This window comes from Zootoca vivipara, chromosome 11, assembly GCF_965207765.1.
Source record: "Zootoca vivipara chromosome 11, rZooViv2.hap1.1, whole genome shotgun sequence".
NCBI classification, from domain to species: domain Eukaryota; kingdom Metazoa; phylum Chordata; class Lepidosauria; order Squamata; family Lacertidae; genus Zootoca; species Zootoca vivipara.
In genome coordinates, this window is record NC_142594.1 from 31170491 (window position 1) to 31196106 (window position 25616).

General features: G+C 43.8%; 1 protein-coding gene and 2 long non-coding RNA genes across 7 annotated transcripts; 2 read left to right on the plus strand and 1 right to left on the minus strand.

Annotated features, from left to right (window-relative positions):
• The first annotated feature begins 152 nt into the window (after positions 1–152).
• On the plus strand, positions 153–20734 carry LOC148684249 (uncharacterized). 4 transcript variants are annotated; one of them, XR_015946350.1, is made up of 5 exons: positions 153–1428; positions 2126–4429; positions 9052–9306; positions 15505–15747; positions 20639–20734. It is a non-coding gene; the product is annotated as an uncharacterized LOC148684249 (long non-coding RNA). The 4 variants fall into 4 exon arrangements; XR_015946349.1 differs by lacking the exon at positions 153–1428 and having other exon boundaries at positions 2062–4429; XR_015946348.1 differs by lacking the exons at positions 153–1428; positions 9052–9306 and having other exon boundaries at positions 1864–4429.
• On the minus strand, positions 7657–25589 carry ASB4 (ankyrin repeat and SOCS box containing 4). Of its 2 annotated transcripts, none has more exons than XM_035129692.3 (6): positions 25456–25589; positions 22154–22423; positions 16709–17008; positions 11566–12056; positions 9290–9403; positions 7657–8291 (listed from the first exon to the last, which is right to left on the minus strand). In XM_035129692.3, exons 2-6 carry the CDS (start codon positions 22401–22403, stop codon positions 8103–8105), a joined length of 1344 nt encoding a protein of 447 aa, XP_034985583.3. In that variant the 5' UTR covers positions 22404–22423; positions 25456–25589; the 3' UTR covers positions 7657–8102. The 2 variants fall into 2 exon arrangements, with proteins under 2 accessions (XP_034985583.3, XP_088510033.1); XM_088653907.1 differs by having other exon boundaries at positions 7956–8291; positions 9290–9406.
• Positions 20734–24414, plus strand: LOC132592861 (uncharacterized). Its single transcript, XR_015946357.1, has 2 exons — positions 20734–20822; positions 24251–24414. It is a non-coding gene; the product is annotated as an uncharacterized LOC132592861 (long non-coding RNA).
• Positions 25590–25616: the final 27 nt, after the last annotated feature.

The window sequence follows — 25616 nt, forward strand, 5'->3', positions numbered from 1 at the left end:
AACAACTTGTTCCTTCCCTGCCGATTGCACAAAGAGCTTAAAAACATGTTTGTGTGAGCCAGTGGCCAAAGGATTAGTCACTGAGTGGCACACTCAGTCCTTCCCAAGCGGGCAGAGGAACTCCTTGAAAGTCAAAATCCGGGCATATCAAAACTCAGACTGCCCTCTAGCACATTTTGTGCCTCTGATCTATTTATTCCTTTATCTATTAACACTGCTTACTTTTCATGATTTTGTTCATTTATTTTATTTAAAAAAAAGATCAACACATCTCTGTAAACAAACATGAAGGGTGAATTTTGAGATTAGGTGCTTGGAAAGGCAGTTGAAAAATGGGTTTCCACTTTCACTTTTTAGCACCCTCACCCATATGTATTGTTTTCCTACACCTTGAACACTGGCACACATGCAAGCTGGCACACATGTAATATATATGACGAGTGAAGTTCCAGGCACAGATACATTGTGCCAATGGGAAAATATGTGGCCGAACAGGGTTTTGAAAAGCGGGGCAGTGTGTGCCAGTGCTGCTTTTCTGATGGTGTGTGAATGTTTATGGAGATTCCATAGCCACTCTTCCATAGGAGAGTAATGAGAATACTGAAGCAATAGGCTGAACTACAGGAGGAGGAGGGGTGGCGTTCTGATTTCGAATACTTCTCCATGTAAACAACAAACTACATTAGAGAGAAGTATTCTAGCCCCTTTCCTGTTGAGCTGGTTTTATATTTTTGTGAATTTCTTTTCTTTTACCAAAGGGGGAGCATTCAAAAACGAGATCCCCCCACTTGCAGTCTAATGTTATGCAGTGCACTCTAGCCAGCTCCATTCCCCGCATACCTCTAGCATATTACTGCTCTGCATTGTGTTGAATGTGTAGAACAGACCACCAACAACTAAGCAACCCTGCAATTGCAAGGAATTCGTCCTTTTGTGGGGCAGCACCTAATCTCTGGAATTCCATGCCTATAAATATTAGCCAACAGGCGCACCAACTATAGGGGTTCAGCCCCCTCAGAACCCCTCTTCTGCAGGTACTTGGGGACCAGAGGGGAGGGGAGCTGGTCACAGCAGGAGGGAGAGACTCTCTGGCTTCTTCAGCAGCCTTTTGCCTCCACTTCTGGACTGCTCTCTGCAACAGCCTCTTCCTGCTCACCGAACCCTGTACCCCTTCAGCTTCTGACACCTTCTCCTCCCAGTCTTCCTCCTCTTCTCCCTCTGCCCACTCATTGTCATCCCACCACCAATCCCCTGGCTCTGGGGTCTTCTTCTCCTGGGTGTTCCCCAGCTGGTGCCTCCCACAACTGCATCCAGCCAGTCCATGACAACCTAGAACAAGACACCCAAATGATGGAGGAGAGCAGGAGAGCACAGTTCCGGAACTTTTTTCAGAGGTGGAGTGATGGCCTTATCTGCCAGGTCATCAGGGTAAGTCACAGAGCCTCCTTGCTCTGGCAGGTGAATGAGGTAGTAATGAGGCTTCCAAGTTTATTTGGTACAGGTTATCCTAGAGGAAGTCAGAGAAGATGGGAAATAATCAAGCAATGGCTTGATACTTCTTTTCTTTTCTTTGACGGGGTTACTACATCACTCTAAATCAGGCACCCCCAAACTTCGGCCCTCCCGATGTTTTGGACTACAATTCCCATCGTTCCCGACCATTGGTCCTGTTAGCTAGGGATCATGGGAGTTGTAGGCCAAAACATCTGGAGGGCCGTAGTTTGGGGATGCCTGCTCTAAATGGTAGCATTCCTTTGCAAGATCGTTTGCATTTCAAATTAAAAACTGAAGGTTGCATTTCAGCTGGCCAAAGATGCTGTTAAAGTCCAACACGTTTTGCAAAGTATTCAGTCTGATCTTTTCCACAGCACCTTCAGGGTTAACCCACCCACCCCACAATGTTCCCTATGCCATGGACCCCATCACCCACCCTCCCCTGTGGCTGCTTTTTGCTGAATAGGGCTCCTGACAGGTGTTGGGCACATGTTAAAAAAAAAGGCAATTAGCAGAGACATGTAGTTTGACCCTGTTTAAGCAACTGACTCCCCTCAGCGTATAATTGGGGCTATTTTGGGCTCTGACACTTGAAGTGTAAAGCAAGCTGAACCAGCTGCATTCATTGCAGGGCTGTAGTAAAGAGGATTTTCTGGAGAAGAAAACACACGGATGACAACTTGAGCCACTTGACGCGGGACTGATTCACAGAATCCCTCTTTTACGCAGTGAAGCGGCCGTAGAACATTATACGTGCTGCTCTCACGAATACTCCACCACCTGTCCAGATTGTGCTTCCTCGTGGGCCTGCCATGCCCTGTCCCTGCAAGAGACGTCATTGCCCAGAAAACCAGTGAGGTGCAACTAGGAGGGTGTCGACCACAACCTGGGAGACCAGGGCTTGAATCCCCACTCAGCCATGAAATTCACTGGGTGACTTTGGGCTAGCCGCTGTCTACCTACCTCGCAGGGTTATTGTGAGGATAAAACAGGGAAAGGGAGGACCATGGGCACACCCTCCTGAAGCTGCTCAGAGGAAATGATGGCATATAAATGCAATAAATCAATACATAAATAAGAAAGCCAATAGATAGGAAATGTTACTGCTGACTCAAACAACAATGTTAGTTCTGGCATTAGTGCATGGGGGGGGGGCTGTTCAATGAGTTTTACTGTGAACTTTGAAGTAAAAATGCTGGCAATTTTTGAGGGTCCGTTTGCTTGCTGGGAAGGAGGTGGGTGGGCTTAACAGGGCAAATGGAGTAGTCAAAGCAGGGTTGTTTGTTTTCTGCTGTCCCTAAGGGGGTAACAGCAACAGCACTTCTTAAGGAAGCTGCCACCTGGTGGCAGCCATTTTGAATTTTTTTTAAAAAAAATATTACATTTATATACTGCTTTTTCTTCCAAGTAGCTCAAGGTGGTATACATGTTTCTCCTCCTCCACAGTTCAGCCTCACAACAACTTCTGAGGTAGGTCAGGCTAAGAGATGGTGACCGACCCAATGTCACCCAGTGAACTTCATGTCTGAATGGGGATTTGAACCTTGGTTTCTCTAACCATTACGCCACACTGTCTCTCAATAATGCCTCAGCCGGAACATTATCTCAGGACATTCTGAGGGGAAAATAATGGTGGCCCTCGCTTGAAGCCACCATTCCCTGCCCCCGCCCCCATAAATGCCCAGGAATGACACTATGCCTGAGGCATATTAGGAAACAACAATGGGATTCAGCTACCTTAAGCAATTCCTCAGTAAAGTCGTTTCTAACATTTAATTTAAAAACAGATCTGCTGTGCCAGCCACCAGAAAGCAAGCTCTGCTAAAAAAATTGTTTCGTTTGTATGTAGAGAAATTGCTTAAGAGGTTTGTGAGGGGTACGTCCTTAAGTCTATAAGAGGACCCAACTCCTTGAAAGATTCCATCAATGAAAATTTTTACACATCACTTGGGAAGACAGGCGAACTAATGCCAGTGTCCTGGAAGAAGCAAAAATCACCAGTGTCAAAGCAATGATTCTTCAACATCAACCTTGTTGGACTGGTCATGTTGTTCGGATGCCTGATGATCGTCTTCCAAAGCAACTACTCTATTCCAAACTAAAAATTAGAAAGTGTAATGCTGGTGGTCAACAAAAGAGGTAACAATGGGAAACACTGGCCTGCAAGCGCTCCAGTTGAAGAACAGCCTTTACCAAAGGTGTCATGGACTTTGAAGATGCTCAAACTCAGGACGAAAGGAGAAACATGCTAAGAGGAAGGCACACTTGGCAAACCCTCACCGTGATCAACTCCTGCCCGGAAACCTATGTCCCCACTGTGGAAGGATGTGTGGATCCAGAATTGGCCTCCATAGTCACTTATGGACTCACTGTTAAGACCGTGTTCATGGAAGACAATCTTATATGGCTACGAGTAATTGCCAAAGAAGAAGAAGACTTCACAATTACACAAGTCAGAGGGTTCCAGGCATAGTCACAACTCTCCAAGCAAGCAAACGAACGAGAAAGACATATCATCACAATTCAAGGACACATTTCAGTCAAGCAAAAGGATGAGGGCGGGGTGGCATGTGGTCAGTGAGGGGCAAGGCCAGGGGTGTCCTGAGGGACAGACAGACAAGACAAGGCCACATATCACCCCAAGAAATTTTGCTACAAACAACGGACCTCAGCCCCAGCTTTACTCCCCAATCATCCCTATGCCAATTCTTGAGCTAAAAGTTTTCATCTGAAAGAACAGCATATCTGTAAGTAAAGTACAAGAGCATGCCTACTTGAGTTTCGGGTGAAGAGGGTGACACTGCACATTTACACTTCACAAAGTTTCCTACATGGCAGATATCCATTGATGTTTTTTCTTCATACGAGAGATGGCTGACCAATGGGAGGAAAAAATCGTTTCCTTGCTGAAAACAACAAATTGATCATGCATAAGGTAAATATAGTAGCCTTATTCCACATACCTGCAAGAAAGCTGCATTAATTATATTTGACGGCAATAGCAGTTAACTTGCAGGGAGCTCACTTGTTTTATATATCTGGCTGGAATTTAATGGATGTAACACTGGGTGTGTGGTATTTTGTTATTTGTTCTGCAGTTGTTAGTTATCGCCTATGCCCTATGCATAATATTTTGGGGAGTTATTATTTAAACTCATTTATATCCTGCCTTTCTTCTGCCATGGCACTTAAGGCGGCATATGTAGATTTCAGGCAGCCTCCCATCCAGGCATTGATTAGACCCAGATCTAGTTATATTCAGCAAATTGGTTGCAGCCTATGCCCTCTCTCTCTCTCTCTCTCTCTCTCTCTCTCTCTCTCTCTCTCTCTCTCTCTCTCTCTCTCTCTCTCTCTCTCTCTCTGTGTGTGTGTGTGTGTGTGTGTTGTGTGTGTGTGTAGGTAGGTAGAACAACAAATGTTTTTGCATTATGTAGATAGCCTCTGCAATTTTGTATGGTTGGTGCATTCCTTATTATTTTTTTAAAAAACTTCCATATATATATATATATATATATATATATATATATATATATATAATGGTTCAGAGTAACCAAAACGTGTTTTTGTTTTCACTGTGTAGTGTAACTTGAAAGGCTGTGGACCTCTAGCTCGTCAAATGGTCGTGTGCTGCCCCCTGCTGGCCAAATGCTAGCCAACCCAAACATACACACACACACAAAAAAAACCTTCAGGTGGCAAAATCATCCTCAGATCGTCTTTAAACAAAATTTCTTTTTTCGAAAAGTGTCCCCCCGGAAAATACAACAAACAGATTCTCTCAGCTAAGACAAAAAAGACCTAGTAGAGCTGTATTTGCCCATTTTCAGCCGCCCAATTCACTTATCCCACCTGCAATTATGTCATTATGATGTCATTAGCACCACATGTTTACACGCTCAGGAAATTGCTAAAATTAAATCAAGTGTAAAAGAGAGATGTGCTGGAGCCTAAAAGCTACACCTGTTACCATGGATGTGAAGCAGCTGGCTGCGTTTATTCAGTGTGAAGAAAATGCAGTCTTCAAATGCACAAAAGAAACTCTTCATAATTGCAGTCTTTGTCTATCCCCAAATGTTGAGCGATGGCTTAAACCAGGGGCAGGCAACCTCCCCCCCCCCTTTAAGGTCACATTGTCTTGGGGTTAATCTGTCAGGGGCCATGTGGTGGTGGTGGTAGGAAGAGCCAGAGTCAAGGATGGATGGAGTCAGAGACTGAAGTTTTCTGGGTTAACTAATCTGGAATAAAGACCTCTCACCATGGCTACCTCAGATAAGAGTCTGCAGACCTATTTCAAGTGGTCTATACTTGGCTGTAAGCCCAGAGTGGTTTAACTAACCATCCCTCTTCATAGGGAACTCTGAGAATTGTTGCTCTGTGAAGGAAAGACGAGGTCTCCTAACAACTTTCAGCACCTGTAATGAGCTACAGCTGCCATAATTCTTCAGGGGAAGCCATGGCCATTTATTCTAGTGCTTTAAATGTATGGCGTGCAAAACAAAAAGTTTCATTATATGAATTAAACCAGAGGTTAGTACTAGTACACTGTGAACAGAGATACCACCTGAGCATTACATTATTTCATGATACTAAACCATTTGACATCAGTTTCCCAGCTCTTAAACTTGTCTGGGACTTTAGATGTGTAACTAAGGTGAACAGTGCTCTCTCTTGCGCCAGTTATGTATGATCTCTTTGAACAGTAGCATTATCTTTTCACACACTGGTACTCTGGGCTGGCTCAAGATCTCTTACCGCCCAAGGCAAAGAACGCTATGAATGAAGATGATTGAATCTGGACTGCCAATTGAATTTTACGCCAACAGTGTAAGATTTCAGTTGATTTAACATTTCTGCAAACTTTCAATCTGAATAGGATTTTCCCTAGGGCAATATATTTATTCCTTGTCGTGAGGCGGTCCTGTAGGCTTTGGTGAGGCAGCTATATATATATATTTTTACTCTGCAAGCATGTGACAAAAATTGCAAGTGTGCCATAGCAAAATGCCAGGGAGCAGAGACTTCTGCAAGCCTTTCTACGCACATGCAAGTGCAACTGTCACATCACCTAATCCACGTTTTGTGTGTCCCAATTTTTTGGTCAGTTCTCTCAAGTTTGGGTGAGCTGACAAATCAAGACAGGCCAGTGAAACTCATCTGGAGCAGCAGGAACAACAACAAAAGCCAGAGGGTTTTATTTCCTCCTGGCCTTTCACCACAAATGAAGAGCGGCAATGAAAGGGCACAAGCCAGTTTTGCTCCGATATTGAACAGCTTGCAAATTCTTACCACTATAATCAGTGAGATCCTGCTGGGCTCCCTGTCAGGCGCCACAATGGGTATAATCTAGCACCTGCTTAGAACAAAACTTTGAAGTAAGGCTAGATGCCCATAGAATAAAAAAAAAAAACCAGAGAGAGAGAGAGGAGGATGGCGACAAAAGGGGGAGGGCATTTAAGGATAGCAGTGACAAGTATTTTTTTCTTCCTTCACAGCATGGAAGCGTTAGCTACAGTGACAGATCCAAATCGCCTTTTTGTTCTCCTGTTTCCAAAATGCAGTCTGTCAATATCGAAGTATAGAATTATACATTCAGATTTTAAATATGACTCCTCCCCATCTTTGTCCTGTTCCCAGCAGGAGACCCATCTCCCTGACAGGCTCCTTTCCTTTAATCTCCTTGTTTTAGAGCAGGTTTAGCCGTTATGGACTAATTGAAGACATTGCACGCTACTTACCAGGTTTTTTTTTGCAGGGAGCCGCATGATAGGAAGGCCGGCCCTCTTTATTGCATGTACACGCCATGGGGAACGGTGGCAGGCCTTGTTTTCTCTCTCATCAATATGAATGTTTAACACAAACACCCTTGCTTTTTTCTTTTTTAAAAGTAGTTTCCCCTCTGCTTGTTGCAGACAAAATGACTCCACCAGTCTGTAACATGTGAAGCGGCCTTTCGGTTAAACACATGCCAACCTCATGCTGGAATGGTCACTGGATTAATTAATCTCTTCCAGAAAGTACTGGTGCACATTTATAAACATGTAAGCATCCATGTCCTAAGGCAAGTGTTTCTCAAACTTGAGTCCCCAGCTCTTGCTGGACTACATCTCCCATCATCCCTGACCATCTCAAACATGAATGATGCTGTTTGGGGCTACACCAGGATCCACTCAGAGAATGTGACTGTTTATTAGTACAGTATATCGAATTCTAAAGGTTCAAATAAAAACATGTTCTTTTAATTTAGCGTATAAGTCTTTATGGTATTTGTTTTGTATGGGTCACTGAAAGCTAGACTTTTCAAAGCACTGATATGCATAGCTCAGTTATTATTTAGATTTGAAAGCAGATGGAAAAGCTGACCTAATTCTTTAGCAGAGTTCCATGTATATTCTTTTTGACACAAGCTGGGAGTGAATGGAGTATGAAATAGGCCTGTGTTCAGGCTGCAGCAAATTCAAGAACTTAGTGTAATCCACAGATATAAAATGAGTCTTTGTATACAAATTGACCGTGACCCTTTGTTCTGCATGATATCACGGAACCCTTGGATTTTAACGTCTACCATGCGAGTGAACCCCAGTTCTACAGAATTGGGCTGCTGGACAAACTCAGTACAATATTCCTTCTGGTTCCAAGAGCAAATAATTCTTCAGCGTCGCTGGAATGAAAAGTAAAGGGATCCCTTTGTGGCAGTGATCGAACAATATTCTTCGAATAGCACATCTGGCTAAATGCTTGAGCGATCTTGGTGTGTTTTCACATACCTCAAACAAAGATTCGTAGAATTCATTATACATCTGCAAAAGCAAAATAATGCACAAATAATGTGGTCAATATCTTTCTCTCCATGGAAAATCTCTTTCCAGGAAAAGTATGGAGAAGATGTGTCATTACCTTCTCTGTGCAAAGTGCAGTCTTTTGCCATTATTCTGTTTAGGGTTTGCACAAGACATTTTGCTGCCTGAGTCAAGACACCCACACCCACCTCCCCATTCCATCTGGACTGGCAGTTCAGTTTTATTTCAGCACTGGAGACATGGCAGAACCCTCCACCACACTTAAGGGCAGCAGGCACAAATTTTTCTGGTCTCCAACACATCTACATTGCCGCCATTCCCCAGCATCTGCTGCCTTAAGGCAGGTGGCTCACTATGTCCAATGGTAGGGCCAGCTCTGACCTATTTGAATAGCAGCCTAATAGCCTAATATGTGAGACTGTATCTTTCTATATCCCCTGCCCACCGTAACTTCAGCTAAAAGAACAACTGAAAATTGCTCTGGATATTACATTCCTCCCATGCAATTTGATGTCTCCTAACTAAGTAGGACAGAGCTGGCCAAGTCAGAGCAATGTTCTGAAGCTGTCACTCAATGAAATAACCTTTTTTGGATATGATACTGAATAGGATCAACTGTATATTATGATCCAGGCTTGTTCAATAACTACAGTTTAAACCAGAGGCAGCCAAGACAGTGTCCTTCAGATGTTGCTGGTGATCCCTGACTAACCAGAGTTCTCCAACTTTCATTTCCTCCTAAACGTTCACTTTCACATAGAACCAGATTAAAGTACTAATATACAGACAGGGACGACAGAGGACAAGATGGCTGGACAGTGTTCTCAAAGCCACCAACAAGAGTCTGACCAAACTGCAGGAGGCAGTGGAAGACAGGAGTGCCTGGCGTGCTCTGGTCCATGGGGTCACGAGGAGTCGGACACGACTAAAGAACAACAACATACAGACGTTACCTGCATGTTTTTTTAATCAGCAACTCAAAATCATTAAGTGTTTACCTCAAAGACATCATCAGGTATAGCTGCTCTCCATTTTGCTGTGGACTTGATATGTTCATATGTATTCACAATAACCTCAACTGCTCTGGGATAGGAGCAACAGGCCTGCAAAACCTGCTAAGAGAAATAGACACCACCTATTTGGATTTTGCTGATTTCCACAAACCGTTTTCCCCCCCTTCTTCTTTAAAGCTTTTGCCCTTCTTCATTGAACAATATCACTTTGCTTCTCTTCTCCAGTACAGTCATACCTCGGTTTAAGTACGCCTCGGTTTGAGTATTTTCAGTTTAAGTACTCCGCAGACCTGTCTGGAACAGATTGATCCACTTTCTATTACTTTCAATGGGAAAGTTCGCTTCAGGTTAAGTTTGCTTCAGGTTAAGTATGGACTTCCGGAACCAATTACACTCATACCTCGGGTTAAGTACGCTTCAGGTTGAGTACTCCATGGACCCATCTGGAACGGATTAATCCACTTTCCATTACTTTCAATGGGAAAGTTCACTTCAGTTTAAGTCTGCTTCAGGTTAAGTACAGACTTCTGGAACCAATTGTGTTTGTAAACCGAGGTACCACTGTACAGAGAAGTAAGAATAGTCAACTAAGTCCTACTCAGAACAGACTTGCTAAATTAATGAACCCAAGTTGGGGTAGTATTCAATGTTATTGGCCTATTGGAGTTAATTACTAATGCAGGTTCATTGATTTCCATAGGTATACTCTGTGCAGGGCTTTGTTGACTGCAATACTTAGTCGTGTCTGCTGACTTCAATGAGTCCACTCTGAGTAGGATTAGCATTGAATACCACCCTATTAATTGGCAATTCATATAAGAATCAGTCCCGGCTATACTCAACACCGTGAAATAATCATAGTTTGCTTCTGCCTAGTTTTGTTGTAACAGACTAATACACCTAGAAGCATACAGTGTGTGTTATTCTAAGGCTGTGCCAATTCCACCCACCCACAGATTGCCATGTAACTACAATACCTGATGTGAAAATTTAGCATCTTAAGCAGGCACCCCCCAAACTGCAGCCCTCCAGATGTTTTGGCCTACAACTCCCATGATCCCTAGCTAAGAAGACCAGTGGTCAGGGATGATGGGAATTGTAGTCCAAAACATCTGGAGAGCTGAAGTTTGGGGATGTCTGATCTTAAGGAAATTCAGCTTTCTTTTTTTGCATTTTAAAGCAACTTCTAGTCTTCATGGTTGCGAAGAAGAGTTTTATGGCAGGGGTGGGGAACGATTCTAAGCTTAAGGGAACCAGTGAAGGGATGGGGCATGTTCTGGCGAGAGTGCCATGGACCAGGTAAGTAATTTGCATTTGGCTTCCAGGCTTGAGGTTCTGTGCTACTGCTGTATGCTGAGATTCCTGCATTGCAGGGGGTTGGACCAGATGTCCCTCTGGGTCCCTTCCAACGCTACAACTCTATGCTTTTGCAGATGAATAGATGGTTATTACCTTGAAGCCAGATCCAGGGTGGCAAAGCGAGCTAGCAGTTGAAAAACATGAAGCACCAAAGAATTTTTCACCACGTGCAAGGAATAATTACTTCCCATAAGAAAATAACTGCTGCCTACAGTCCTCAAGACATCTTTTCCAGAGTAGTTTAGGAGGACAGCACTGGAAGAAGTGACCTGGGCCATACTATTTCTGCCATTGAAGTATATGCAGTGGTTGGAACTTTGTCATCCTAACTCTATTTGTATTAAACAGATGTTTTAGAGGCGCTCATCTCATCATGCTAGAATTACCTGCATGCATTTCATGTAGAATGTTTTTTTTTAAAGAAAATTCTCATATTAACCCCATCTGTCATAGCTTCTCCGTGCTTGTGTTCAAGGAAAAAATATATAAAAGCAATCCAATCTGTGTTTTTCTAGCATGGAAAGAAAGAAAGAAAGAAAGAAAGAAAGAAAGAAAGAAAGAAAGAAAGAAAGAAAAGAAAAGAAAAGAGAAAAAAAGAAAGAAAGAAAAGAAAAGAAAAGCCTGTAATCAAATTTAGAAAGGAAAAACATTGACCTGAGATCTGGGCTTTACAAGACCCAGATGGCAGAAAACCTCGCAAAGACATGCAAGAGCATTTTTGCCAAACATTAAGGGCACCTGCAAGGACTGGTGTTGTGAAACCAGCTAATCCCCCAAACTGAATTAGGACATGTTTAAAATCTATCTGAAAGGTGGAAGACCACAAGCTTCCATTCACGCAGCTTCTCATCTCTGGTCTAAACAGATGCATATGTATGTAATACGTAGACACAAGCTTTCACCTTATGGAATTGTGGAGGATATATCCTGGCAGCTCCATAATTGAGAAGCAGCTGGAAACAGAATTCTGGCTGGGCACTCGGCCGCACACCTGTTACTTTCAGGACATACTGCAAAGGGCCGCATCCGTTGTCATCCATGAAGTTAGCCTCAGCTCCCGCCTCGAGTAGCATGTCCAACAGAACGCCGTCACAGTTCCAAGCAGCCTTGTGGAGAGGCGTTCGGAAATCCTCGTCTCGTGAATTGACGTTGGCTTTATAGTCGATCAGCATCCTACAGATCAGGTGGTGATCTGTGCTGTATGTCTGTTCCTTGCCATTGAGGGCCCAATAGACTGCACAGGCCAGAGGTGTTTCTCTGTGGGCATTTTGACAGTCAACCCCAGCTCCTTGTTCTACATAAAAGGCCACCATTTCAGGGATACCACAACGAGCAACAGTGTGGAGGGGAGTTTCCTCTTCTTGGTTGTTAGTCCTTATATTCACATCTGCACCTGTTTGAAGGAAAAGAGAGAGAGCACATTGGAAAGAGGTTTTATTTTTATTTTTCCACGTTAAAGACACATACCATTTTTTCTGTCTATAAGACACCCCTGTGTATAAGATGACCCCTATTTGGGGGGACTCCAATGGGGGGGAGATGCCCCCCATGTATAAGACGCCCCCAAATTTTGGACATTATTTTTAGTGGAAAAACCTAGTCTTATACACGGAAAAATTTGGTATATACTTGCTGAGCTGTATGAAATAAATAACAGCAATTTTACAGGAGCAAATGTTTTTTTCCCCACGACTGCCACCTGACTACAGAAATTTTAATTAATTGCACGAGTTTTAATCAATTAATTAATCAGCTAGTTTCATTTGCATGTATTTGCATTTGTTGAACTGTGCAAGAAACATACTTCCCCTGATTTTAGATGATGCAGCCATGTGTTGCAAGCAGGGATAATCTTGGGCAAGGAATTCCTTGCTTTCTGACAGAAAAGATTTAAAATATACCTCTTTTATGATGGTGCTTGCAATCTACAGTTTTTCTATGAGTACGTGCATGGATTATTATTATTTGTTTAACTATGCAGCCTAATTAACTGCGGGAACCTTTTTAGTTGATTAAAATGGATAAATCAACTTCCTACATAAAGACACAATTAGGAATACCCCCCCCCCCTTATGTTGTGTTTTTAGGATTGTCTGTCTCAAAACAAATAAGGAAGATTGAGTGTTTGAATGCCTTCCCACCCCCACCATCCCTAACCGAGGAAGTTGGAAAAATGGGTTTGGCACAACCTTAAGCACTCTTATAACAAAGAATATTTCTAAATTTCCGATTCTGGTCTAGAAGGGGACCATATAGCGTATCACTCCAAAAGAGGGAATGCATCTACCTGCTTGCCTGTCCACTCTCCAGGAAAAAAAGAGGACACCTGTTTGCATAAAATGTCCATATTATTTATTGATTTAATTTATTAATCTCCTTCAATGATACAACTTGAGGCAATTTTACGATGCAATAAAAATGTATGTAAAACAGTTGCATGTGTAAAAAACCAAAACCCAGTTAAAAACAATTACTGTATCTTTTTAAAAACACTAGTTTCAAATCCAATACAGATGCCAATTGGGATAAAAAAAATATCCACATATGCTAAGCATTATATGTTAATACATATACTGTACCCTAGTTAATGTATACATATAGATGCAAATTTAGGAATGATTACTGTAATTTAGACTGAAATGCATCTCACCATAGTGGGAAAGACTGGGTTTTTTTTCTCTGACTGTTGTCCAGATGCTGCGACCAGTTGATGGGCAACTTCAGGGCCCCTCCTTCTTGGGGTTCATTATCTTTGAACCTGACTTGGACTGGGGCAGCCCTTCCAATAAATGACACATGGTCACCCTGCTCAAGTCTATTACACATAAAAGCACCTGTAAATATCAAGTAAAGGTAAAGGGACCCCTGACCATTAGGTCCAGTCGTGACCAACTCTGGGGTTGTGGCGCTCATCTCACATTATTGGCCGAGGGAGCCAGCGTACAACTTCCAGATCATGTGGCCAGCATGACAAATCCGTTTCTGGCGAACCAGAGCAGCACATGGAAATGCCATTTACCTTCAAGCTGTAGCGGTACCTATTTATCTACTTGCACTTTGACGTGCTTTCGAACTGCTAGGTTGGCAGGAGCTGGGACCAAGCAACGGGAGCTCACCCCGTCGCGAGGATTCGAACCGCCGACCTTCCGATTGGCAAGCCCTAGGCTCTGTGGTTTAACCCACAGCGCCACCCGCGTCAAGTAGCCAGGCCCAAATGTAGGTTTTCATGTGCTGCAATCACACCTTCACATCTTTTGCTGAATATACACAGCTAGATGTCACGTGTACAGTCATGGGCTGCATGCTATTTTCTATACATAAAGGCGTCCTGCCTAAAATCTTGTCCAGCTCAGAGCGGCCTTCAGAGGCTTGCATAAGTCACCATATATTTCACTTGAAACAACATCCCCATCTAGTGGACAATCAGTATATGCACCCCATGTGTCAGTGAGACTTTTATGCTGTCTCTGGTGAAGTTGAAGGTGTGTGAGTGTCTTAGAATCATAGAGTCATAGAATTGTAGAGTTGGGAGGGACCGCGAGGGTCATCTAATCCAACCCCCTGCGATTTGGGAATCGTTTGTCCAATGTGGAGCTTGAACCCACGGCCCTGTGAGTCTCATACTCTACCAACTCAGCTATCCCCAGCTTGTGAACTTTTATTGTTGATTTTAGTCATTATTAACAGTGCTTTAACAATGGCTTGCTGCCATGGGAATATTTACCGATGAGCAGCTATCTAATCTAATTACTACTATTACTAGCACTACAATTATTATTATTACTACTATTACTACTACTACATACCAGTAGTAGCAGTAGTAATATAATTTTTGTGTTTTATGTTGTAAACTGCCCTGTGATTCTCAGATAAAGGGCAGTATAGATTTATTATTATCATCATTAGCACATGTTTCCTGGTCCTAAAACCACTGCTCTTCTTGGAGAACAGGGCAACTCTCAAGAATACAGAAACTGACCCTCCCTTATATACAGGGTTTCTCTCTCTTTTACAGTAAATATGCTGCCTACTGATTTCATGCAGAAGTTTCCACATGCTTTTAAAAAAATCTAAAAAACAGCTTTGCACCATTTGTGCATTTAAGCACAGCTGATTTTAATCCGTTAAAAAAAAACTTTAAATCATCCAAAAAGGCATCGTCGTCCCCCATATAATTGGGCAGCAGTCATGAGTCCTTTAAGGACCCAGGTGGCGCTGTGGTTAAACCACTGAGCCTAGGGCTTGCTGATCAGAAGGTTGGCAGTTCGAATCCCTGTGACGGGGTGAGCTCCCGTTGCTCGGTCCCAGCTCCTGCCAACCTAGCAGTTCGAAAGCACATCAAAATGCAGGTAGATAAATAGGAACCGCTACAGCGGGAAGGTAAACGGCGTTTCCATGTGCTGCTCTGGTTTGCCAGAAGCGGCTTTGTCATGCTGGCCACATGACCTGGAAGCTGTATGCCGGCTCCCTCGGCCAATAACGCGAGATGAGCGCACAACCCCAGAGTCGGTCACGACTGGACCTAATGGTCAGGGGTCCCTTTACCTTTTACATGAGTCCTTTATTTCTGAAGTTCAGATGGGGCATGTTTGCTTACGTAGCACCCATGCAGAAGACGGAAGGAAGGATCTGTTAGTGTGGGGGGGCACACCAAAATAGCCCAATGAAGACTGAGCTTGCTCAGTGACAATGGAATGTGGACTGACTTTTGCGGGGAGATGGAATGGAGTGGCTGAATAAAACCGAGCCACACTGCAACAATTTGTTGCAAATCCCTGTAGTTCATGAACAAAGAAAAGTATGTTTCTTGTCTCAGAACTATTGTTTTTCTCCATTTGCAGCTGGAGGTTTCATTTGCAACAATGCTTAAAAACGCAAGGAGGCTACAACTAAGAAGTGAAGGGAAACCAGAACTGGTGAAAATGCAAGTTTAGATCGATCAAGCAACTAAAATTATATGATTCATTGACTAAGATTTTTTTTAAAAAAAATCCAGTGACACTAATGTAAAGGTTTAAACATTCCCTTCTATTTCATTTGCACCTGAAGAGTCCAGTGTTGTTGTTTTTCTCTCTCCTTTCAAGGTACGTAGTTCCATATTGCTTTAGGATGAATACTTGCTCTACAAAGTATTTTTCGTACTGAAAGTTGGTCACACTCAGAATGTAGCATTTCAGCTCACGCCGCATTTTTAAGGAGCCCCTTGGACTTTCCCACAATCCCTCATGGCAGCAATCTTAGTCTTGCTGTCAGCATTATCAGCATCATGTGGGATAAACATGACACTGTTAATTTAGCCTTTTACTAAATGTAATAATGCATATCTTAGGGAACAAGGGACTCCTAACAATTCTCAGCACCCTTAACAAGTGAAAGCTCCCAGGATTTTTGGGGTGGGGTGGGGGGTGCCATGACTGTTTAAAAGTGCCTTGATAGTGTTTTATAAGGATAATGCAAAGGGGGCTCAAGCCCTATCTCTCTTCTTATCTCCTGTATTTGAAGACAAAATGTCACTATATTTTGGTAATGATAAAAATGTGCATAGAACCATGTCAAAGAAAGATACCATTTTTGGCTGCCCGTGCAAGGCTCCCAGCTTTATCTGAATAGGCTGCTATGCAGAACTCTCCTATAGAGTTTGGATTTGATATCCCGCGTTATCACTACCCGAAGGAGTCTCAAAGCAGCTAACATTCTCCTTTCCCTTCCTCCCCCACAACAAACACCCTGTGAGGTGGGTGGGGCTGAGAGACTTCAGAGAAGTGTGACTAGCCCAAGGTCACCCAGCAGCTGCATGTGGAGGAGCAGAGACGCGAACCCAGTTCACCAGATTGAGTCTACCGCTCTTAACCATTACACCACACTGGCTCTCTATATTTTGATAGCTAACTTATCAGGGAGAAAGAAAGCAAAACTCGTCCCTGGCATGCTAGCTTTCTAGTGACAATGACTTCCCCACCACCACCGTGTGGAGGGCTAACCCATGTCGTTCTATCCTCTGCACTCCAAAGGGCTACAGCGCGGGTGGCCTGCAATTGGACTTACCTCTCCAGATTAACTGCTGTGCGCAAGGGATGGACAGCTTTGTCGTACAGAAATGCAGTGGCGCAAGACCGCTCAGCGAATAGCAGTTGGTTTTCGCTCCGTGGCTGCAAAGTATCTTGATGCAATCCAGGTTACCCACTTCGCATGCTATGTGGATTGCTGCTTTGCCATTGGGCCGGCAGTTGATTGTCGCTTTGTGCTTCAGCAGGACTCTCAGGCTCTCCAGGTGCCCGTACAGAACAGATAAGTGGAGCCCAGTGGCCCATGAATGCTGCAGTTTATAGCTAGGCAGCCAGTACCCTGTTGTTGTTGTTTTTAATATATAAAAAATGCACAAGTAGGTAAGTACATGATGACCCTTTCGAAAGCATCATTCCCCAAACAGTGAACAGTTAATAGAAATATTGGCCTCTGGTAGGTAGGATTAACGCTGCCATGGCCTGTGACTTGAATGGGGGGGGAGGTTTGAAACGGCACGTAGAGTAGTGGAGACTAGCCCCCCCCCCAGGACCCCTTTTGCTCTTCCCTGCTTTACCCCTAGTTCTGCCCCAATTGAGAATGAATGAAATCCTTTGAATAGCAGCTCATCCACAGTCCATGTTCCTGGATCACAATGATGTCATGATAAGAGAGGAAGTCTTTAAAACAAGGGTCTCTGATGGATGCAAACCACCCAGCCACATTCCAGGTTAGAAGAGTGACCTTATGCTGGTCATGTTTCTGTAGGTAGGCAATACTAGACCTAACTTAATCTGTGTCTCTAATATATAAAATTTCACCCTTGCGCAGAGAACCATGCATGCTCAGCTGCACACACATATCTTCTGCAAACACAGAGCTCCCCATTCATTTTAACTAAACATTCATAAATAATTGTGCACTTTTGTCAGAGTCCTTCTTTCAGATGGAGTAAAACATTCCAGGTGTAGAGATTTGATTCATTTACACATTGGGACTCCTGCGTGCAAAAGATTGCTTGACCAAAATACAGTGCCGACACTAGACACTTTGCTACCTGAAGCAAAATCCAAATAGTGTCTCCTCCTCCCAGCTTACTAGGCCCAGGAATAATGTCACTGGACTCCCACTCCCATCATCCCTGACCATTGGCCCTGTTGCCTGGGGTGATGGGAGTCCAGCAATATCTGGAAGGCCATGGGTGCCCCATTCCCTACTTTAAGAAGTCTTGCTGCATCAAATCCCTGCCTTCATCTATTACCTCACTCAGCCCAGTGCAAATTACGCCATTCACCCTGCTTCATAGCTGCATTGTCCCAATGACGTTTCTGAACTTAGCAAATGTTTAGGCTCTTTATTCATTTAGGATTTTTTTTTACCATTCCTTATTTCTGGAATTTATGCAGAATTTATGCGGGTGGCGAGGGGACGTGGGTGGCGCTGTGGTCCAAACCACAGAGCCTTGGGCTTGCCGATCAGAAGGTTAGCGGTTCGAATCCCCACGACGGGGTGAGCTCCCGTTGCTTGTCCCAGCTCCTGCCAACCTAGCAGTTCGAAAGCACGTCAAAGTGCAAGTACAGCCATACCTCGGTTTGCAACCACCTCCGTTTGTGACTGCCGCAGACCCAGAAGTGTTTACATCCGGGTTCCACGGGTCATGGATGTGCAGAAGCGATCTGCGCAGTGAGCACATGTGCAGAAACGATCTGCACAGCATGCGCGTGCACAGAACTGCTTTATCAGTGCTTCGCACACGCGCATAAGAGCCCCTTGGTTTACGATGAACTCGGGAAGCGACCGGCTCCCTGAAACGAATTGCGGTCACAAACCGAAGTATGACTGTAGATAAATATGTACCACACCGGCGGGAAGGTAAACGCCATTTCCGTGCGCTGCTCTGGTTTCGCCAGAAGCGGCTTAGTCATGCTGGCCACATGACCCAGAAGCTGTCTCTGGACAAACGCCGGCTCCCTCGGCCTATAGAGTGAGATGAGTGCCGCAACCCCAGAGTCGTCTGCGACTGGACCTTACGGTCAGGGGTACCTTTACCTTTACCATTTATATGTTGAGAAAGGAGGGTAGAAGTCTCTGCTTTGAAGGGTCCACAATCCACCTGTAGGAAGGAACTGCAGACTAAAAAGTGTTAAACTACACGAACAGTCCTGAGAAAATACCTATCCTCTCCATGCCCTTCCTCTACTGAATCTCTTGGGCCTCATCCCAGAAGAGCTACATGGCTTCATCCCAGAATGTTAATACGCACCATAGGTTCAACATCATTCTCTCCTGCCAATAAACTAATCTTCAAATTCCAGAACTTCCTCCTTCTTCCGATTGTATCCAGACTGGGGCAGTGTGGTTCACACTTCCATGTACAGTAACTGAATTCCACACTGCAAGTGTCACACCTTACATTCAAGGAGTGGAGTGACATCATGGCTACTTTCCACTCCAGTTCATTTGAAATGTCTGGCAGTGTCGGGAAACTTTAGAGACGGACTAAATGGCCTTGTGCCCTCCCTTTAGGTCAGGTGTGGGGAACCTTTGGGCCTCTCTTTTTCCATTTATTTTTTTAATATGATGTTTATTAAATTTTGTTTTTTCCTTTATAACAACCAAACAAAATTTCTTCATCACATATATCTTTGCTCAAATTGAGCTTTGACTTCCTCCCTGACTTCCATATGTAATCACTTTTATCTTTGCATTTCTAAATCACCCTATTTACCTTATCTCCATACTTAAAAGACTTACTTCCAGTATTTATAAACAGGTACCAAATCATAACCTGACAAAATATTTTAAATCACTCCTGCAAATGTTTTCAAATGTTTTCAAATGAACCTATGGGCCTCTCATGCAGCCAGCGTGGTGTAGTGGTTAAGAGCGGTAGACTCGTAATCTGGGGAACCGGGTCCGCGTCTCTGCTCCTCCACATGCAGCTGCTGGGTGACCTTGGGCTAGTCACACTTCTCTGAAGTCTCTCAGCCTCACTCACCTCACAGAGTGTCTGTTGTGGGGGAGGAAGGGAAAGGAGATTGTTAGCTGCTGTGAGACTCCATAGGGTAGTGGATAAAGCGGGGTATCAAATCCAAACTACTCTTCTTCTCCTCAATGTTGCTGAAGTAGAACTCCCATCAGCCCTAGTAATCATGGCCAACGGCCAGGGATGATGCAGGTATAACAACACAGGTTGTCTTCAGCAACATTTGCCAGGCTGCCACACCTGCTTTAGGTGGCATGGGACATTACTTCACTTCAAAATGTGGTAAGCCAAGCCTGCTGCATTTGGGGAGGAGGGCTCTCGCTCAGTTTGATGAATGGAACCACAGACTTCTGCCTCAAGGTCCTGTCCTGATGGCACCACAGTGTGGCATCCCTTCTATCTGTAGCAACCAGGATCCAGAGAACTTTGAATGGATTTCCACTAGCACAGTGAGGCTTCCCTCCCAGCTGCAGTCCCTTGTACCCCATGGGGTACAAATGACCCTCTGGAACAAGAAGGATATGGAACTGGGGGCTGGAGGGAGAAAATGGACACCCCATCTGTTAGGGAAAGTGTTTATTGCTCATGCAAGGCACTCTTTGTATCCTATTCACACTCATTTTATGCAGAACAAACATTCAAAACTTGTATAGGCGGATCAATATTTGTTTTTTGGTGTCTTACATTTGGGAACGGTAAACCTGCGGCTTTTGGATGGACTCCAGCCTCCATCACGGCCAACCTGCAGTGAATTCCTATGCATGTTTCCTCAAAAGCAACTTATGGTCTTCAAGGGGAGGGTGTTAGGCTGCTATCTGAACCCCACTAACCTGAGAGGAAATGCCGCTGAATTTAACAGGACTCCCTTCTTGGTAGATATGGTTAAGATTGCAGCCTCCGAGTTACATTTTTAAAGACTGAAGACTACTGCCTTCTTGCATGCTTTCCCCTTTAACTACTATGTAATTGTTGGGTTTCCCTTTCAGCTACACAACTGGAGAAAGGTTTCACATGTTCAGAAAATCAAACAATAGCCGGATCAGATTACCACATGATAAATAAAATGATTGTCATCAAGTGTTCGGTTCTTGTTGGAAACCTTATTTTTTTCTCACCATTAGATAGGACTGCTTTTGCTTCTTTCCCCATTTTTATTGGCAAAGAAACGCAGTAAGTTTGTTTCGCTATACTTAAAAGCTTAGAAAGCTTGGGAGCTTAAAAAGCGGCTTGGAGGGTCAAGCTGGGGCAGGGGGCTGAGCAAATTTGATACACCTACAAATGTGGTGTACAGATACTTTAAGGTCTCAGAGTGCGGGCGCAGCCTCTTCTCTTTGTGCTGACTGCTACACAGGGTGCATCAACCTGCAAGGGTCACCTTCTATTCCTGCCAGAATTTACTCTGTAACTAAGCTATCTTAAATGTGACCTGGCACGTAAATATTCTGCTGATGATTTGGGCCCCGTCAGACCAAAGCAAGCCACTAATGCAGGGGGCAATGAAATGAGGGACTGGCAAGGAAACAGCCTCTTGGGTGGTTCGCATGTAGCTAATGCATTTAATCTAAAACCTAATTTCAGATATATTGCAAAGGTATGTGGGCAGTTAAAACAATGGTCTACATTCAAGGGTTAAATATGCATCATATCTGGGTGCTGCCTACCCTACGCTGAAAACACGATCCTTACTCAGTTCCCCCCCCCAAATAAAAGGTGCCAGTACACACCATGAAGTTGCTACATTAAGTAAATCGCAAGATGGGGGGGGGGTTTGCTGGTACTGCATACTGTTGAGTACTGCCAGAAAAAAAGCACCAAACTTACTCAGCTCTAACCTCTGGGTGTAAAAAGGTAAAGGTAAAGGACCCCTGACAGTTAAGTCCAGTCGTGAACGACTCTGGGGTTGCTGTGCTCATCTCGTTTTAATGGCTGAGGGAGCCGACGTTTGTCTGCAGGCAGTTTTTCTGGGTCATGTGACCAGCATGACTAAGCTGCTTCTGGCAAAACCAGAGCAGCGCACGGAAACGCCGTTTACCTTCCCGCTGGAGCCGTACCTATTTACCTGCACTTAGACATGCTTTCGAACTGCTTGGTGGGCAGGAGCTGGGACCAACCCACGGGAGCTCACCCCATTGCAGGGATTTGAACCGCCAACCTTCCGATCGCCAAGCCCTAGGCTCAGTGGTTTAGACCACAGCGCCACCCTGACCTCTGGGTGTATGTTTGCTGCAAATACATTGGTACACTCGATAACTTGGGGCCTGCCTTGTAACATTTCTGGCACCCCGCTGTTTCTTCTGTCTTCCTCCTCTGCACTGGCCTCCAGTCCTCAACCTGAAAAGGGAACTCTATACTAATCTTACCGGTTAAGTGAGCTCTGATCCAGAAGGTTAGATAATGCAGCAACACCTTCAAAGTGCAAACACCCTTAAACTACAAATAGCAAATTTGTTTCCTTAATTGCACAAGCTTTAAATGCTGCTGTCACCACTTCTTCCTTTTACCTTGTTTGTAGGAGGCCAGAACCAGGTTCTCATCTTCCACTTCAAACACTGTGTCCACATCTATCTGCTTCTGATTCAAAAACTTCTCCAGAGTTTTGTAGTCGTTTGACTGCAAAGCCTTCAAAAAATCTTTCTTCAGTCGCTTAGCAATTTCAGCCCGTGTCATTGTTTCTGTCATGTTCTCTGCGTGGGGGTTATTATATTCCCACTTGTTTTCAATGGTCAAATGCGTATGTTTATAAGTCTGCATAAAAGGGTGTTCTAATTTCTCTAGGGTGTAGCAAAGCCAAGATAATTTTAAACACCAAGTAATGCTGACCTGCCTGTTCTATTTATATAAAGGAAATATCAACTGCTCACTACATGCTGTATTCTGTCAAGGGGAACTCAGGCAGATCTATGATGATGGTATAAAGAAATCTGCACAAATGATTAGTCCATACTATTGACTCATTCACCAAAACTTTATCCTTTGCAATATATAAGAAGGTTCTTAAAACTGGCATCATTTCTCAACAAAAGCAGTAGGGATGTTCACTGTTAAAAACCTGACAAGTCTTGCTTTGCTACTGGGGATTATTAACTCTCAACTCCTCTGCACTGGGTCCTCAGTTTCCTTAGCCTGCAATATTAGCCTGCCTGGCAGGGTTGGGGTAAGGTTAACCAAGGTAATACAGTACAATCTTGGTTCTCAAACGCCTTGGTACTCAAACAATTTGGAACCCAAACACTGCAAACCTGGAAGTAAGTGTTCCGGTTTGCGAATGTTTTTCGGCAGCCGAACATACTCTGTTGTGAGTGTTATGATGAGGTCTATCTGTTTTTGCTATTTATTTTGTGTTTTTGTTTTTGTAGCTCTTTTTGTTTTGTTTTTGTGACTGTGTGGAACCCCGTTTAGCTACAGATTGATTGTGTGACTGCAGTACTTTATTTATTGCTTTCATTTTATGGATCAATGGTCTTGTTAGATAGTAAAATTCATATTAAATTGCTGTTTTAGGGGTTGTTTTAAAATGTCTGGAACAGATTAATCCATTTTGCATTACTTTCTATTATTTATACCCCGCCCAAGCCACTCTGGGCGGCTTCCAACAAAACACTAAAATACAGAAATCCATCAAACATTAAAAGCTTCCCTAAACAGGGCTGCCTTGAGATGCCTTCTAAAGGTCTGGTAATTGTTGTTCTCTTTGACCTCTAGTGGAAGGGCATTCCACAGGGTGGGTGCCACTACCGAGAAGGCCCTCTGCCTCATTCCCTGTAACTTGGCTTCTCGTGGCGAGGGAACCGCCAGAAGGCCCTTGGCGCTGGACCTCAGTGTCCGGGCAGAACGATGGGGGTGGAGACGCTCCTTCAGGTATACCGGACCGAGGCCGTTTAGGGCTTTAAAGGTCAACACCAACACTTTGAATTGTGCTCGGAAACGTACTGGGAGCCAATGTAGGTCTTTCAGGACCGGTGTTATGTGGTCTCGGCGGCCGCTCCCAGTCACCAGTCTAGCTGCCGCATTCTGGATTAGTTGTAGTTTCCGGGTCACCTTCAAAGGTAGCCCCACGTAGAGCGCATTGCAGTAGTCCAAGCGAGAGATAACTAGAGCATGCACCACTCTGGAGAGACAGTCAGTGGGCAGGTAGGGACTCAGCCTGCGTACCAGATGGAGCTGATAAACAGCTGCCCTGGACACAGAAGCTCAACAACTTTGGCTCACTTAAAAAAAAGCCCTGACCCCCTCCCAAATGGGAATTCCCTCCTCCCTGGAAAAAAGCTCAACAACTATGTATGACCTGAACCCCAAAAAACCTGACCTTCCTCCTTCCGGAAAAAAAACCACCAGGGCTTTCCTTCCTAAAAAAAGCTCAAAGTTTTGACCTGAACTGAACCCCCTGAAAGTGGGTAGATCACCGCCAGTTTTTAACTCAATGAGTAGATCGCAGTCTCTTGGGAGTTGGCCACCCCTGTTGTATATAAATGTTGTATAAAGCAAAAACAAAGCAAATGTTGTATAAAGCAAAAAAAATGTTGTATAAAGCAAATGTTGTATAAAGCAAAAACTTACATATTGTATCAACTTGTTTTTTTAAAAAAACATATGTACAGAAACACCTAAATTCCTCTTTAAAATGTGACGTTGTCTACTGCTGCCTATCTAAATCATAATTTGGAGGACCAGCAACATAATCCTATGTGCGTCTACTCAGAGGTAAACCCTGTTAAGTGGTGCTTACTCTCAGGTAAGTATGTATAAGATTGCAGCGCAGGTGCCCCACCTGCAAAAGCCCTAACCCTGTGGCATTCTGGTCACAGAGCAGAACAGGAAGGCACCTTCACTGCGCATGAAAATGTGAGCAAGAGGCTAAAGTCATGGATGTAGAGCCACTTACTCTGTCCTGACCAGGCTGGCACCCAACGAGAATAAAGCAATGGGAATAATGTTCTCTAAACTATTATTAACCCTCACTGAGCATGCTCCAAGTGCCAAGCTATGCACTCATTAATGCTACTGCTTGGGCCCATCCATGCAGCATTTTTGAAAAATCAAGCCAGTAGCTTTTGATCCCTCTGAAGTTATGTAGAAATTGTGTGTGTGTGTGTGTGTGTGTGTGTGTGTGTGTGTGTGTGTGTGATGCAGAGTTTACAGCAATTCCATTTTTGAAGCACAGTTTGGTACGGAGTTGTATTTCTTAAAGGTGTAACTAAACAGCGGAAATGGAAAGGGACCATGAGGGTCATCTAGTCAAATCTCCTGCAATGCAGGAATCTGAACCTGTCAATTTCAATTTTTCTGAGCTTCTTACTTTTCCCCGATCTTAAATTCAATTCTCCACATTTCCACACCAGTTTGCATTTTTAAAAGAAAAATAAAAAGCCCTCATTTTGATGAGTTCCCCACCACAGCTTCAATCCGAGTTGAGAAAAAAAAGTGGCCTAGCTTCATTTTAAGCCAGACTTAGTTAAACACCACCCATGGGTGATAATTTTTTTAATACTGCATGCTAAAAATAACAATAATTTAAATGTGGACAAATATTTCTTAGCCAATGTTGTATGAGATGATTATCTGCGCTCAGACCCAGCACAAGAGCAAATCTTACATTCAGTAAAAGGAATTTTAACATGCAGTTAAACTAGAATTGCGGTCAGAGGTTGTGTTTGCTCTCTTGTAAATGATGGATATATAATGTGTAAAAAAAGAAATCCAAGCAAGGTAAGGTGAAGGACTGTAAATAATAACAAAACCCCTAAAGACTAATCACAGCTACCTGAAGAAATTGCATTTCTCTGGCTCATCTTCTGCTTCTTACCTGAGTTTCCCTTTGAATATCAAAAAGCCACCATAAAGATGATGTTCCTTCACATACTCATATACTTCAAACGGCTTTCCAGGGAGAGAAATGTTTTAGGCTCAGTTGCCATAGTGATGAGTCACTGCATTTTCAGGGTCTTCTCTGTAAATACAGATGTA